This window comes from Necator americanus, chromosome IV, assembly GCF_031761385.1.
Source record: "Necator americanus strain Aroian chromosome IV, whole genome shotgun sequence".
NCBI lineage: Eukaryota > Metazoa > Nematoda > Chromadorea > Rhabditida > Ancylostomatidae > Necator > Necator americanus.
This window is the reverse complement of record NC_087374.1, coordinates 20,175,685-20,191,596: the sequence shown is the minus strand read 5'-3', so window position 1 is coordinate 20,191,596 and position 15,912 is coordinate 20,175,685. Positions and strand designations below refer to the sequence as shown.

Genomic DNA, 15,912 nt, shown 5'->3' with positions numbered 1-15,912 from the left:
CATCAGCCCTCCGATTAAGTCAAGTAAGTAAGTTATGACGAAGTTATTCGCGATCTCCCAAATCTAACCATGTGCACATATTCTGAGCCTTCTTGGTCATTAAATTTTGTTAAACTCACTTTTAAATAGCTGTATACTACGTGAAATTGAATTCTCCTTTTTTTTTTAGAAATTGTTTGAAGTTTCTAACTCTTTTACAAAAATTTGCCTCAACTGGGAGTCGAACCTATGAGGCAACATCATAACGCGAGGAAAAAATGTTGATTTTTCAATTTTCTTCGTTCTTCCGTAATTCGACCTATGAAGCTGACTGTTATCTTTTTTCATCGTATTATGACCTTTAATCTGTATTTAAATAATTTGCACAGACGTTTGAATAGAAATTAAATAGAATAAACATGGAAATGTTTCAATACCAGTATTTCAACAGCATTTTAGCGAATTTACATCTTCTAGTAAATATTATTTCTTCGCTTCCATCAGCTACCGATTTTCACATTTCCCATTTGTTCCTCGGCTAATTTCTCTTCTTTCCTCTTTTTTATTATAAACAAAGTCGAAAGATTTCATAGTCTTCTTTCTAAACGCGTAAGTTGAAGAATATTCAAAATTCGGTTTCAAACACTCTTTTGATGCCAATATAATGTAGACACAATTTGAAAGTATTACTCGGAGTATGAGATTTCATCTCGTTCTTGCCTAACAGTTATCATAGAATGATGTTTTAACATGAAATCACGTGGACGAATCGATCGTCAATCATCAGGTCATGTAAACTCTTCTTTACTATTTTAGCAGCTTTTGCATGCTCGTTTCCACTTTCTGAGGAAGTGATGTTACCATCCTGAGGTAAACGTGGAAAGAAGTAGATGCGCGGAGATGTCGTAGAGGTGAAACGCAAAACGGCCACAGATATGAAACGGTTGCAACGTTACATTTACTTTTTGCAACATCCACACGAGTTACTGCGTGATACTACTGCACAAAGGAACACCAATTCTACACCAATGGACTCGTCGCACCCCTTTTTGCTATCTAACGCCGGCGCACCAATCCGAGGCCAGGTAGCCCCGTCGCACCCTTTTTTTTGAATTTCGTGACACACACACGTGACAGAATAAGCTCGTTATTATGCGGCATAACAAGATCTGATATAGATTCGTAGAAGTATCATATTCCAGTATCTTTTGGTAGTCAGAGTAAATAGGTCATGCTTCAAAATAATTTCTCCAAGAGATTTTAGTTTGTTTTGCAAAGTTTCAGTTTCCAGTGAAGTAAGACCTCTTTCTCCAAGTGAGCTACGATGTTGTGAATGAACTCTAGACGAAGAAAAATTTACGAACTGTCGTTCGTAAATCTATCGTTTTTACACTGACAACTTATGATGGAGTGGAGTGAAACAATGCGAATTCCTTTATCAAATTTAGTTAGTTCTACTTGTGATTGCACAGCAGACATTTCCCTCGTTCGACTACTGTAATTGAATTCGTTGAAAGCATCGAAGACATGACCAACTTTTTTTTAACCAACGGTTCTTCTTCCTTGCTTAGCGATGTTTCTAAAAACACTCCTATTCCCATCGCACTATTCGCGTTCTATGATTATCCTTAATTTTTGAACCATGGAAGCGCTAGAACATAAAGTTACGATAATGTGGACTCTTCTTCGTAGCGTCCTTGCAAGCTATGGTATGCAGCCAGTCATAGTTTAGCCAGTTTCTGATACGGTGTTTGGTTTGAACGAAAAGAAAAAGTTGTGATTGGTCATATTCAATGCGAAAAAAGTTTATATTAGTTTTAATGCTGGCCGAAAGGCACAGTGAGATGAAAAATAGGATCATTTGCAATTGTGCAGTCGATTCGACGTTATCTGGATTCTGGTGCGATTGCGTAAACCCTTGTGCTTAAAATGATTCCAGAGCTAGCTCCAACTCCGCTAGTCTCTTTCATATTGTACACACCTAACGATGATTGCAATAGTATGAAGTGATATTTTTATGTCCTTTGGGGATATCTGCACTTCTGATACCAATATTGGCTTAAAAGTGGAAGAGCTAAACTTAAATGCATCGAAATGCTTCCGAATGAAACTAGAGATCGCCCCACTCGTCTTTAAAATGCTTCTGAAGGAAACTAGAGATCGTCGCACTCGTTTTTGAAAAATAGGTTGCTGGAACATCCAATACAGAGATGACGGAGAAAATGGAAAACTTTCTAAGTTGCACATGCTTAAAACCTTGACTCCCGTTGATCTTCGAACTGGTCGAGCGGAGGCCAGTAATTATTCCATTTGTCCCGATCGCGTGCCAGAGTAGTCCAGTGGTTCCTCCTTTCGCGGACACGAAGAGCATCATAATTTTCTTTGATGGACTTCGTGAAAAAATCTGACCACTGATCGGCGATCTTCTTATAGTGCGCTTAACCTTATTTTACTTTCCTTGGCAAACGCGGCGGCGTCTCTAATCTTCGATCGCTGACGTAGGAGAGAACTTCGAATCCTGTCCCTCACTTGAAACGGGATACTCCTAGCATCACTCTCTCAATTGCGCGTCCAATGACGCTCACCGCGTTTTCTTCCTGCTTGCGAAATGCCCAGGTTTCCGAAGCATAAGTCAGAGCAGGAAGTACGGTGGTGTTGAAGAGGTGAGCACGGAGCCGGGTGTTTCAGGTCTTCTTCACTACATTCTCGTTGCTCTTATACGCTCCCCAAGCCGTTCGTCTCCTCCTGCCCAGCTCGGGGGTCAAGTCGTTCATCTTTTTTAATTCCCGCCCAGATAAACCTAACTGATGCGTTCGGACGTGTTCGTTCCGTTGAACGTGAATGGGGCATCCGAGACCCATTCGTTCCGCATGAACATCGTCTTTTAGAAGAAAGAAGTCTTGAAGACCGATGCATCCACATGTTTTGTCGAATTCGGTCAGCATTCGTTCAGCTTGGCTGATGCTAGGTGTTATCAGTACGATGTCATCAGCAAAGCGCAGATGGTGTAGCTGCTGACCTTCACCCCCATGTCGTCCCATTCCAACTTTCGCGTTGCATTCACGAGGATGGCGGTGAATATTTTGGGTGAGATTGTATCACCCTGTCGGACCTCCTTCTTCACGTCCATGATGATATTCTTGTAGAATATCATCATTGACGTGCTGAAAAAAGCCTAAAATTCAAAAGGTGGACACTGTTGACGTGTGGTACTGTATGCAACCTAAAATAATAATTTGCTTCTCAATAGATGTGCTTTTCTCAAAACAGAAAAAAATCCTTTTCTTTTTCTTCGCAACGAAATTCTGATAAAACTCAGCATCAAAAGATTTAAATCACTAAGCGAAAATGAAGGCGGCAATCTTCTTGCCAGGCTCTTGTCCGCAGCTCGCCTTTTCCATGAAAATTCTCCTTTTATGAAGAAAAATCATCGTCCGTAGATATAGGAGTTGCCCAGCGACACGAGATTGGCCGCATACTTAGCAATCACAGCTGGTGTCTGCTTGATGTCACGTCGGTAGTGCCATCCTTTTTTAGTGGCTCTGATCACAGTCTCTTTCGAACAAAGGAACGGCCCACCCACAAATTGGGAATGAATATCTGTTGTTAGCACTCAGAGGACGTCATGACAAATTTGAATCGTATTTCGATCGAAAACCACCAAAGAATTGATGGATAGAAGGACTTTGAGGCTTGGGACCGAATGCATCGAACATTGAGTGGTTAGTAGCAAACACGAGCTAAAGAAAAGCTTTGCAGGCTGAGCTTTCGAAATCCACAAGTAGCACAAAGAAGGACAAATCCAAGGAAGTGTCGCAGGGATATCTGGGAATATATTATTCTGCCAATAGCATTGCTGAACGAAGAGGGTGATCGCATTTCTCCTCGTCGTAAGGTAGAAATGATCGTAAGATGGAAATGAGAGGTTCTATGGGACTCTGTTCCTCTTCCCCACTTTTTTGTCAATCCCAGTCACCAACGCTTCCGCCGTTCCACTCCTGATGTTCCGTTCGTTGCGGTCAAATGTGTGAAACATTTTCTAGCTCCCCCTTCTAATTTTGTTTCGGCAAACTTTTTTTTTTGTTGGGTAGCCACATTCTGCGTTCCGACGGTTTACATGACGTCCAATTTTCAGGAAGAAAGGATCCCAACCCAGTGGTATACCTCACAACTGTTCATATCCATGAAAAATAACTAAGAGGAGCTTAGGAAATACCGCTTAGTATGCATGCTGAGCATTTTACATTAAATGCTGATGATGTATGCGCATATCAGCGACACTGGATGAGGTTTAGCATCAAGAACAAGCTGAATTCCGTCAATGTTTCATCTGCATGACCTCATCCAAACCATGTCTCGTGTTCTTCGTCACTATGAGGAAATCTTTGACAGTATAGGAAAGAATGTGGTATTGTCAGCGCTGGCCGAACGACGTGCGGACGCGTCGTATGTGACCAATTATCAAGATCGATCCACCATTACAAAACAGCACTTCCTCACCATGTCCATGCTACAAAAGGATATGTAAAGGCGATACTATACCGCCTAAATTGTTCACGGTTGCATTACGGTTCAAACGAAATCATTTTCTTGAGAAAAAATGGCATACATGTTGTTGGAACATTCCCATCAAATCTTCGTTTTGCAAACGACATCGTTCTCTCCTCAGGAGGTATCAGTAAAGCAGGGATGATGCTGTTGCTGAATTATACAAAACAAGGGAGAGGATAGGATTGCGAACTCAATGCCCTCGAAAGATGCTTTCTGGGAAGCACAAAGAGGCAAGAACGGAGGAATACAACTTGAAGGCTCCCAAGTTGTGGGGACTTTATCACCTCTGTACCTCGGACACACCACCAATAAACCAGAACCGTTTGAAAGCAGAACTGATGAGTCTGTATGAGGACTGTATGAGTCCCGCGTGTAGAACATTTGCACCCGCCAGGAAAGCCAAGGACCGCCCTGTTCGTCTCGACAGTTCTTCCAGTGTCCAGAGACAAGGGCTTATACACTCGCAATGCCTTTAAGAGATGCTTTGTGTGGTTTAATAGGTCGCAGCGCAAAAAATATGGAAAAAATATGGAGTGATTCTAAGAGATGCTCGGTGCCCCGGAAAGAGACCGCCAACGGGATAGCCAATGGGCTCATGTGTTCGCTGCTGGATACGAGTTAAGGACATCGTCAACCTCACTCACGAAATTTGCGACATATTGGATAATTACTGCAATGGAAAGGAATACCTAAGAAAATGCACGGGACACTGGTTCAGTGAAAATAGGCCATTTAAGTACCTAAGCTAATAACTGGGCGCATTCCTACATATTGAAGCGAATATAAGTAATATCCTTAATAGTAAGGAGAGTCATGGAATATCAACTTATTGCTGTAACAAGTAAGTGTTTAATTAACGATTAGGTCAGGCATCTTCGAAATATTCATGTTTCGAAACAACCTTCTTCTTCCAAATCAGAAATGTGCTGCGCATACAATTCAGTTACATTAACATAAACATTATACAAAGTTACTGGAGCGATGCAAGAGAAGTGAAATCAAATCTTTCTATACAAAAATGTAAATAAAAATTGCGCCGGTGCGAGTGCGACGCCGGTGGACCAGTCGTCCCCCTTCTATAGGTATCTGGCGCCGGTGGACCCGTCACACCCCCTTCTATACGTATCTGGCGCCGGCGCACCAATCTGACGCTCCCTTCTATGGGTATCTGGCTGACGTCGTTGGACTCGTCGCACCAATCTGACGCCGTTGGACCCGTCGCACCCCCTTCCACAGGTATCTGGCGCCCGCGCACCAATCCGACGCCGCGGGACCCGTCGCAACCTATTTTATAGCTATCTGCTATCTACAATCTGCAAGTGAATATCTCAGTATTAAGTATGACTAATCTATTTTGCTATTTGTCGGCTTCCGTTCAATGAGATGCAGATGCTAATGAGACATTCGAAAATATTTGAATTCTTCTGAAACCATTCTTCAATTATCTGACTACAAGTCTGACGTCCTGCTGAATCCGGACTTCAGACCTTCTGTGGTACTCGCTCGCTCGCCTTCACCCATCAATAAAAATTAACAGTAGTGACATTTTCTGTAAAATTAGAACTGTTTCTTTTTCTATCAACGCTTCCTTCAAGTTTTTTCCTCACAAATTAGTGCAAATTTCGTAGATTAAGGATTTCGTAGCATTTTTCCCTGAACGCATCAGTTGTACATTTGGAGAACGTTCAAACTTGACATATACATGCATACATATTTCCTTAAAACCTCCGTAATTTGAAAACATTACTTAAAATATGAGTTCTCTCCTTGTTTTCTCAGAAATTAGCACAGAATGATGCATTAATATGAAATGACGTGAACATTATTTTATCAACGTACTGATAAAAATAACGTTCGTCACCAAACAAGACGTCACCAAACTGAGGGAAACATCCAAGCAGTTAGATACGCGAAGGAATAGAGGTGAAACGCAACACGTGCAGTAGCCATGGCAATGAAACGGTTCACATTTACTCGCCGCCTCAACATCGTCCTGAGGCTCGTCTAGCTCTCTTTTTGGAATTTCGTAACTGACGCACACAGGCACACACATGCCACACCGTCATCATATAGCATGATGGTTTACAAATTTGAAAGTATACATTCACGTGAAAGTTTATTTGCCCTCACTAACATATGACAGAAACTAACTTGTCTTGTTAAAGACAGCATACATTTTGGCTTAGCTGTGGACTGTGGTCCAATGGAAGAGTGTTCTCCCATCAAGTACGTGGTGATCGTTCGGTCCTCACCGATGTACAGTTCTGCATCATAGATTCGTGACACACATACACTCACGTGGTCTAAGCGCGCTATTATATAGAACGATTGGTAGAAGCCAGGTCAGAGGATCAGGCCATCTCTTACGCAAATGTGGTTAGAATAGCCAATCAAAAGGGGAATTCAAACACAAAGCAGGCATTGCCAAACTCATTTCTAATTATTCTTATTTTCTAATTATTAATATCGTTGTTCACAAATCTACCTTTTGAATAGTTGTGATCATTTGAAATCAAGTTAATAGTTTTTATCCACCAACATATCGCGGATATTCTGGCAAATAGATTGTTGTACAATTAATCCAAATCCAGAGCAGTAATGTGTTACTGAAATCACAGAAAAAATCGACGTCGAAAAGGGAAGTTATTTAAAGACAAATCTAAGTGCACGAACTACTATAAACTACTTATTTTGATAACATAACCTTTCTTGTTTTTTTTCTCCACACATCTTCCTCATTAGAGGGATCACGTCGAGAAGCTACGTGGCACGTCTCAAAGAGGGGACGATAGCGGCCAATCGCAGGTCAAAAGCGATCTTGTACCTGCCTTGAGACGCAGACGGATTCAAGAGATAGACCCCCTATTTCTGCTGTGTTAGGATCGGATCATAACACCACTGCACGTTGGTCCGGCCAAAAGCCTGCAATAAAGTGACTGGAAGGTGCAAGGAAGACGGTTTGGAATCGCCTCCAACAGATAAACTCCGTGTCCGTGGAGGACGAAATGTTCTCCCAAAACTCTTGGAACTAGAGGTCTACAACCTGTCTTTTGGTCTTGAAATTATATTAATTAGAACAGTAATAAGAGAGTTTTCTGATTCCGGAGGAAAGCCTGGTATGGTAGCGCAATGAAGGACGGGGTTGCAGGAGTGGGCTACCGAAACAAAAGAACTGGTATAAGGAAGAAGTCGGAGCTTTCTAGAAGCTTGGAAAAGTTCCATAGAGACGATCGTACCTCATAATACGTCATAGTTGGCGATTTCAATGCCGCAATTGGCCTCAGAAAAAAGCCTGAAGAACTTCACATCAGAACACACGGTCTCTAGTGGATGTCAGCTGTTGTACCAAAGTTTCACACGGGGTCGGATCATCACCTTCTTTGAGATTTTCTTTCATATGAATAGGAGTTCACAAAGCGATCTCCAAGAACCGTCATCAAATGGGAACTCGTCTCGGAGTCGGCATTTGGGAAGATAGGCTTCTGGGATTTTTTCATGAACAACATCGACGACGAATATGATCGGTTTGTAAAACATATTCACGACTATACGAGGAAAGCGAGCAGTTTCAAAACAGCAAGAGAGACCTCTCTCCGGAAACTCTAGAACTAATACGTCAGCGTGGAGCTGCACGAACTGCAGCGAACCACCAAGAGGCAATAAAAGGATCGGAAGTCTTTACGCAGCCCTTTAAAGTAAAATACGATGCTCTTAGTGTCCCTCGAAAAGGGAAGCCAGTGGACAACTACTGCGCGTCATCGTGACGACGGTATTTCTGGTGTCCGCATGAGCAAATCCATGAGCAACGGTAACACAGGTGAACGTTTCTTTTTATAAGGCCAGCTTTAGTAGTATATTTTCAAAAATGAGATCGACGCTGGGTTGGGCGGCCGCTGTTGAAGAAATGAATGATGAGTGAATGTATAAGTGATATTATTTTGTTTGAAAACAACGGTGCCGAGATAGTTTATGCAGGAGAACTTAGTGTAGCGGTTTAAACCGTACGTTTAAACTTAAACGGTAGAGAGGTGCTGCAATTTCGGCAGTCCTAAATAAATTCCTAAGACGAAATTATCAACATTGTCGTTCGCAAACTTACACTTTCCAAATCTCACCGTTTTCGTTCCCAACACTCGCGAATTCTGCCAGAAATACTGAAAATAGGCATAATTCGGAGCACTACAGACTCTATAGGATTCTACTGCAGAATTCAACCCCAACAAATCCTGAATAATTCAACAATGAATGAATGTTCAAAAGGGATATTCGTGTAGCCGTACTTAAAATTGGACAAGAAAAAGTTTTCAGGCAGAGCGTCCTGTTAAACAACAATTCATTGAACAATTCATTGAGGATTCTGGCATGGTTATGAGGTGAGGGCTGGTATACAACTCATCCAGTCATCTAAGCTCTCTTTGTGCTCTTCGTCTTTGGATTTCTCACAGATGGTCGCAATGATATAAAGGAATATTTTCATGCTATTATGAAAATGCTACATTATTGTTTTTCTTTGATGACTTTTGGCAGTGAGAATTTTTGAACCACGGCAATTCTTGACATCGGGTTATTAAAGACGGCATACCACGAATCTGAGGTGGTGCGGATTTCAGGTGGAGTATTTGTACACCAGATAGTAGATTATGGAGAGGAGTGTGATTTCGTCCATTTCTTCCTAATTGCCGTAAAAGACGGCTCGGAAGATGCGCGCTTACACAGGGCTAGCGCGCTCCAATCGAGCTCCTTGTGGAAAATAGCGCGCCGGAACGCTCGAAGCCGTATCTTCCGGGCCGTTTTCTACGGCAAATAGGAAAAATGTACGGAATCACCCTTCTCTCAATAATCTACGATCCCGTATACGAATACTCCACCGAAAATCCGTACCACTCCAGATTCGTGGGGTAATGCCTTTAAAGGATAAAGGATAAAGTTTCAGGCGTTGATCAACCCACTTGGGATGCCCCGACGTTCACTTCAATTGAGAATCGTTTGAGGTTCACGAACGTGTAACTGGCTCACACAATGACTTGCGGTGGCTGGCCGATGTGTCAAGTCGGTGTTTTTATCCTCCCAGAGAAGTCTGGTACCAATTTATCGACCCCGGAGGGATGAAAAGATTGGTGAGCACTAGGACAGAAGGCGGAACCTCTAATCGCTACGCTACACCCGCCCACATAGGGTTATTACTAAAATAAATTGAATATCGCCTCCTCGCCCTACGCAAAACATTCAAATGGCCTGATTTATATCCAATGTCCATGGTAGAGAAGATGGGAGAAATTGCAATTCAGCTACTTAAAAAATCCTCAACATATTAATGTCATATCAATATGTATTTTTGCAGAAATGAAAATACATATTACAATCATTTCCACCCAACAAAAATTCTTGTTGTCGAGTGGAAATGACGGAAAATACATATTGATTCTTGCCGAGTTCGATTAATTTTGACTGAGATCATCATGAAAGGTAAAAATATCTGCTTTGTTTGACAAAAATGTTCCCAAATTGTGGCGGGACCAATCAAATATAGGTGAAAGATTAAGTTTAAATACTCTCCAAATGTAGTATTGATGTATTTGGAAGGAAAAGTATGAAAAAAGTATGGAAGAAGTCTGATGTTCGGTACTAGCCGGACGTTGAAACTTTAATAAATAAATGCAAAATGCAGATAGTCTCTCATTTTGCTGTGGACTACTGAAGATGTGAAAACCTTTTAAACTTAAAGCATTTTTGAAGTAGCGTATCAAACACGAAAGTTGCAGATGTATTCGTTGAATTTTATTAGGCTTTTCAGACAAGAAAGATTTATAACATAATACTTTTTACCTGAAGAGGAGTACATTATATTTCATACGTTGCTGTTTTGATGAGTCAGAAAAAAAATACACTGGTGTATAGATTGCATAATCAGTGGCGAGGTGGACCGGTCATTTTCATTCGATTCCAGAATACTTCACTATTAACAACCATGCTTGCCTAATTGCCTAAATTCATATCTCACCCCTCATGTATATACCTAAACTTCAGTCTCAGATGTGGATCTTCTTTTCTGCATGGAGCATTTTTTTAAAAATACATTGAAGAGGACGGACACCCTTGCCAACAAATTTTCTCCATTCACATTCTTCTTACACTCACTGCAGAGCATAGTGTAGATTTACCTTGTGCTTTCGTTTTTCCTGGTGAAGAGTCTCGTTGTTGGTGTAATGCAAACATTTTTGTCTTGCGCCACTCTTCTCCACCCTCAGCACTCGCGCAAGCCCCGTTTCTGACTGCAGCTTATACCACTGATATTCATAATGTTTATGCTTCTTTATGTCTTTAGTACAACTTTTGCTTGAAAAATTGTCTTTTGCTGTTGAAGGACTCCAACCGCCATGATAAAGTTTCGACTGAATTTAAACCGAAGTCGCCAGAAAAATTCGCCCTTGCATTAGTTTTGATCTGACAGTTTTGTTGAGGGTAACCCATCGTTTACATGATGTTTCGCTGTTCAGTGAAGCCGATTTTTCTCCAACACTCTCGCATATCAGATCCATTTCGAGCTTAGAACGTTTCATTCGTTCACTTCGAGTTTGTTCGAGTTATTCGAACTCAGAGTCTGAGATTAATAGTAAGTCTCTTATCATACCGCATACTACATACCTTAAGGAAGTTACAGAAATGAACAGCTACGAATATCATGTCTGCCACATTTCCATAGTCAGAAATAATTCCAAACGCTTGCGCCTTGTAATATACAGTAACTTGTGACGAAATTTATTTTCTCCAGATGTTGAACTCAAATATTCCCCTCTTTTTTCTGGTTCATTTCTTGCTTGAATATAAAACTTTGTTTTTGTTTTCCGCAGGCTTTACTCTAGAGAAACCACTGTCATCACAAGTACCTCATTTTTTGTTCCATTGGTTTTAGCCGCGAGTAGGATGAATTCTGTAGATTCTTAGGGTAGAAGCAGCAAAAAAAAACAATCTGGCGTGGATACGCACTTGTTTCATATGTTCCTGATTACTTCCGTTGCATCAAGAATTACAATAATATTGAGATGATATCTGCTGAGAAATTTTGTCAAATTTGTCAAATTTTGCTTGTCAAATTTTGCTCATTCTGACAAGACTTATCAGAAAGCGTGTTTCAAAAATACGAAACTTCTGCGGTTCACAGCCGCAACCATTTCGTTTGAAAATCTCTATAATCTCCAACCAATCGATGAACCTTTCCATTTGTTTCAGTTCTTTTCAATATTTGAAACTTTCATCTATGGTTTCTTTTTGCCGTCCTTCTTCTCGAGAGTACTTTCAGACATGTCGTGGGAATCAGGGGATTTTCTCCGCTATGGCGGACCGCAAATCGCCGAGAGCGATATTGACGAAGAAGAGGTAGTCACTATTGATAATGATTTTTGTCTGTTTGTTTTCCATATCTTATTCAAGACTTCATATCTAAGAACTACCAACAGATCTCCTCTACGAGCCGCTGTGAAAGTAATCTTTAAGATTTTGCATATAAAGCGACATATCCACAATCATTATTTTATTGATTTTCAGGTATGATTAGCCACTCTTTTTCTTCAGGGCTAAATGAAGGAAAAGCAAGTTCTATATTTGCACACTTCTGGAAATACTCACTAGTGTCTTAGGAAAATAACCCTTTAAAAAAAATACAGCTTACGAAAAATAACGCATTCACTGATAAGACTAGATTACTTTTACTGAAATAAGTGTACTTGTTTAAATGATTGCGTGGCTGTGAGGCATCTGCGGCTGGGATCTCATTGTTTGCGCATGTGCTCCTGCGCTACTTGGTGAGCCGGATTTTCGAGCGAGCCGTCGACTGTTGCTTGGTAAGCTGAAGCTAGCTGAGAACGTTCAGGAAATTTTCCTGTTTGGACAGAACCTTATCATATATGTTGTCTGTGGCTGGAAAACTATCAGATTGTTGTACTGAGATCATTAATATTCATACAAATCAATTTTGTTTGCAACGTTGTTTAAGATTTTGTTTTTTGAACGCTCTTTGTAGACAATGTAGCCGAAACAAAAACACACTCATATACTTTAGACTTTGAAGCTAACGAAAATCTCGAAGCAGGCTGATCACAAATGGAATACATCTAAATAGAAATAAATAAGAACAAAGTAATAAATCTAAATAAATAAATCTTACAGCTGCAGGCAGAAGGATCCATTTTTCAATTTCCTGTTCACTTCACCCTCATTTCTTACTCCATTGTGCATTAATATCGCACTGTACTTCTCGCAGAGAAATAGACCAAGATATTAATGCTATTGTGTGATGCTGTTAGCCAGTCCGAATGCTAGTCATTGGGTCGGAAGCGTACTCTTGAGAGGAATTTCTACTTCTCACATTTATAGAGAGGTTCGGCGCAGGTCAGACGAAGAATGCAACAAACACCACAAACCTAGAACACGAGTTCTGCACATTTTGTAGATCTAGTGAACATGTCAAAGGAAAATGCGATAGCAGAACGGGAAAGTCAGAAGAGGCAGAGCTGTATGTTATAAACACAAATAAGAAAAGAATCGGTAGCTGATTTCAGATCAAATTTTTCTCGAAAAGCGAAATCCAGATGTGGTTAAAAGGAATCTGACGTAGTGAGAGAAACCGCTGGGAACGCCGAAGCTGAGTTTGTAGAATGCGTGAGTGTCAGGGTGGTCGGCAAGTCAGGATTGGTTCCGCTCATCTCTCTCGAATCGTTATAAAAAATGGAGCGTCAAAGACTCCGCTTTTAACGACGATTTGCAACGCGCCACCTTTGTACACGCGTCGCAGCTGTCGAAGCTGTTCAGCTGCGCAGCGGTCGAAAGCCAGTGAGTTCTCCTGCACTGCCTATCTAAGTGGAATCTATGAATAAGTTGCTGAAGGGAAAAGAACGTATACATAGAGGGGCGTTTTAATCTCGTAGGAACTGAAGCGGTTCCTACGCCGGTTTTTTTTTGGATGGTTAGGAAGAGGTGAGTGGCAGCACCCGTGATCCCGGAATCTACCACTCCAACTGTAGCTTTTCCCGCGGATTCCCTCACCACGTCAGATTTGTGGTATGGTGCCTCTAATTCTTCTACACCTAAACATAAAATTCAGTTCAAAATAATAAAAGAGAAACCTAGGGCTCAGAATGTGTCTCGACAAAAATGAGGGTAAGGTTCGTGTATAGCTATTTGATCTACTCGATCCCGAATAAACGAAGATTGCATGTATTTGGAAATTTCAGAAGGAATTTGTATACTTTGAAGATGTCTCGAAAGATTTTCACTACGGTCAATTAAATCTTACTCATATTCAGTTTAGTTTAAGGTTTTGCACACCTGACAGAAATTAATAAAAATAGTAATCTTTGCAAACTTCCCTGCATTTTCAGTAGCCAAGCAACTATTTTGAACAGTAAAAATATCCCAATATCTGTTTTATTCTTCTAGCATATTGTAGGAGATACCTTCTAATGAATCTGCAGAGGTGGGTTATTCTGTAGAGATTCAGTCATTCCCTTAGTTCATTTTAAGTTTGTTTTCAAGCACCGTGTTGTAAAAGCCTGCATTGAATTCAGTTCAAAGCACGTTTCCAATTCCGTTAGTTCAGTGAAGATGGTTACAATAACACATGTTTCCAGAAGTGAATTAATCCTTTACAGGCAAAGAAATTGGCAGAACGCAATCGCAAGAAAGAGGAAGTGCGTAAACGACTTGAGGAAGCCTCAAGGGCCAAAAAGGCCAAAAAAGGTTTTCTCACACCTGAAAGGAAGAAGAAGCTCAGAGTAAACTCCAAAGTCTTCTAGAAATGCAACAATTCCAACTTTTCGTTTTCTTCTAGAAACTTCTTATGATGAAAGCAGCTGAAGATCTGAAACAGCAGCAGATGCTGAAGGAGCAGGAAAGGCAGCGTATTCTCCAGGAGAGAATAATTCCTCTGCCAGACCTCGATGAAAGCGGTATGGACGGATGGATCTCTCATTAGTTATCAGTACAGTACTTGTTGATATTTCTAGTTACCATTTTTTTTAGATGACCTCGAGGGTGTTTACAATCAGATGCGCACACGTCTGATTGATTTGGAAAGCGAAAACTATGACATCTCTTACACCGTTCGACAGAAAGACTTCGAAATCAACGAGTTAACGATTGCCGTGAATGATCTTCGCGGAAAATTGTGGGTGGTTATTTTCTGGGAAACAAGATCGATCTGGTTCAAGCTCTAGAAAATATGCGTTTTGTAATTTATGAAAGGAAATGGAAGCAACCGAGGAAGTCTACAATTATACATTATGTGGGATACAATGATTGATTATACATAGAGCTTTGAAAGGTAGTTCCAGAACCCGGTTTAGGATTCTACGTAAATTGTCTACATGTAGGTATGCAGTGTAAGTTAGACTTTTAAGACAACAAGTTCAACTTCGAAACTTACAGAACTTTTAGTATCCTAGTGTTTTTCTGAAAACAACCCTCAAATAAGAGGTACCCTAGCCTTTAATCCTTACCTGCCTTGCTCCATTTGGTCGAATATTTTTGGAATAAGACGCATATCTAAGCCATTCCAGTGTCAAGCCAACACTAAAGAAAGTGTCCAAGACGGAGGGTAAATTCGATAAACTAAAGAAGAAAGAAGCGGCGAAGGTGGATTTCCGTTCCAATCTGAAAACCGTCGACAAGAACCAGTTTGCAATGGAGGGGGTATGTGTTAATAAGTTCATAAGTGGTAATATTTCTCATTGAAGTGCTTCATCCAAGCTACTATTTGCTCCAGGAAGCCAAGGAGAAGGCGAAGGCGGATTGGGCCAAATAAACATCACCATCTACACTTACATACGTACACAACACTTCCCCGAATGTGTTTATATTTCTACAAAGAGCGTAAATTGTTGATCACGTACATGCCAGTAAAACCTAAAATAAACCTTATAGTCACTGTGATCTCAGCACTGTTGTATTTGCACCGATGACAAACATTTTTCAAATCTGTTTGATAATTATGCGAATCTGTCTGATAATTCTGATAATTATTCATCTAAACCTGTTTTCTAAAAAATTGGCAGTTTTTTTATATAGCAAACTCATATAATTTAGAATTTTGCTTTATAGAATATATATATATATATATATATATATATATATATATGTTTTTATATATATGAATTCCACGGTAGAAGCAAGGCATTTTTTGCTTCTTTTCTTGCTTCTTGCTTCTTGATTGAAAGTATGCTTATAAAACAGTAGCGTATTCTACAATTTGGAAAGTGATCGAACCGAATGGGGTAGACAATCAGAAAAAGGTTTGTGGAGAAGTTTTCGCGAGCTGTAGGGATTGAAGAGGTGGGGAAGAGGAGGGAAGGAATCATTAACAGTCATTTCTTCAGCACCATCACTGCA

At 40.5% G+C, this 15,912-nt stretch overlaps 2 protein-coding genes across 3 annotated transcripts; one reads left to right on the top strand and one right to left on the bottom strand.

Moving 5' to 3' along the window:
- Window positions 1-2,663: 2,663 nt before the first annotated feature.
- Window positions 2,664-3,020, bottom strand: RB195_002051 (uncharacterized protein; the record flags this gene model as incomplete). Its single annotated transcript, XM_064199119.1, has 1 exon — window positions 2,664-3,020. One exon carries the CDS (start codon window positions 3,018-3,020, stop codon window positions 2,664-2,666), a length of 357 nt encoding a protein of 118 aa, XP_064055000.1.
- A 5,005-nt stretch (window positions 3,021-8,025) lies between these two features.
- RB195_002050 (uncharacterized protein) lies at window positions 8,026-15,328 on the top strand (the record flags this gene model as incomplete). Of its 2 annotated transcripts, XM_064199118.1 has the most annotated exons (8): window positions 8,026-8,054; window positions 11,028-11,143; window positions 11,831-11,907; window positions 14,178-14,300; window positions 14,357-14,474; window positions 14,548-14,692; window positions 15,084-15,216; window positions 15,290-15,328. In XM_064199118.1, 8 exons carry the CDS (start codon window positions 8,026-8,028, stop codon window positions 15,326-15,328), a joined length of 780 nt encoding a protein of 259 aa, XP_064054998.1. The 2 variants fall into 2 exon arrangements, with proteins under 2 accessions (XP_064054998.1, XP_064054999.1); XM_064199117.1 differs by lacking the exons at window positions 8,026-8,054; window positions 11,028-11,143 and having other exon boundaries at window positions 11,833-11,907.
- Between the last annotated feature and the right edge of the window lie 584 nt (window positions 15,329-15,912).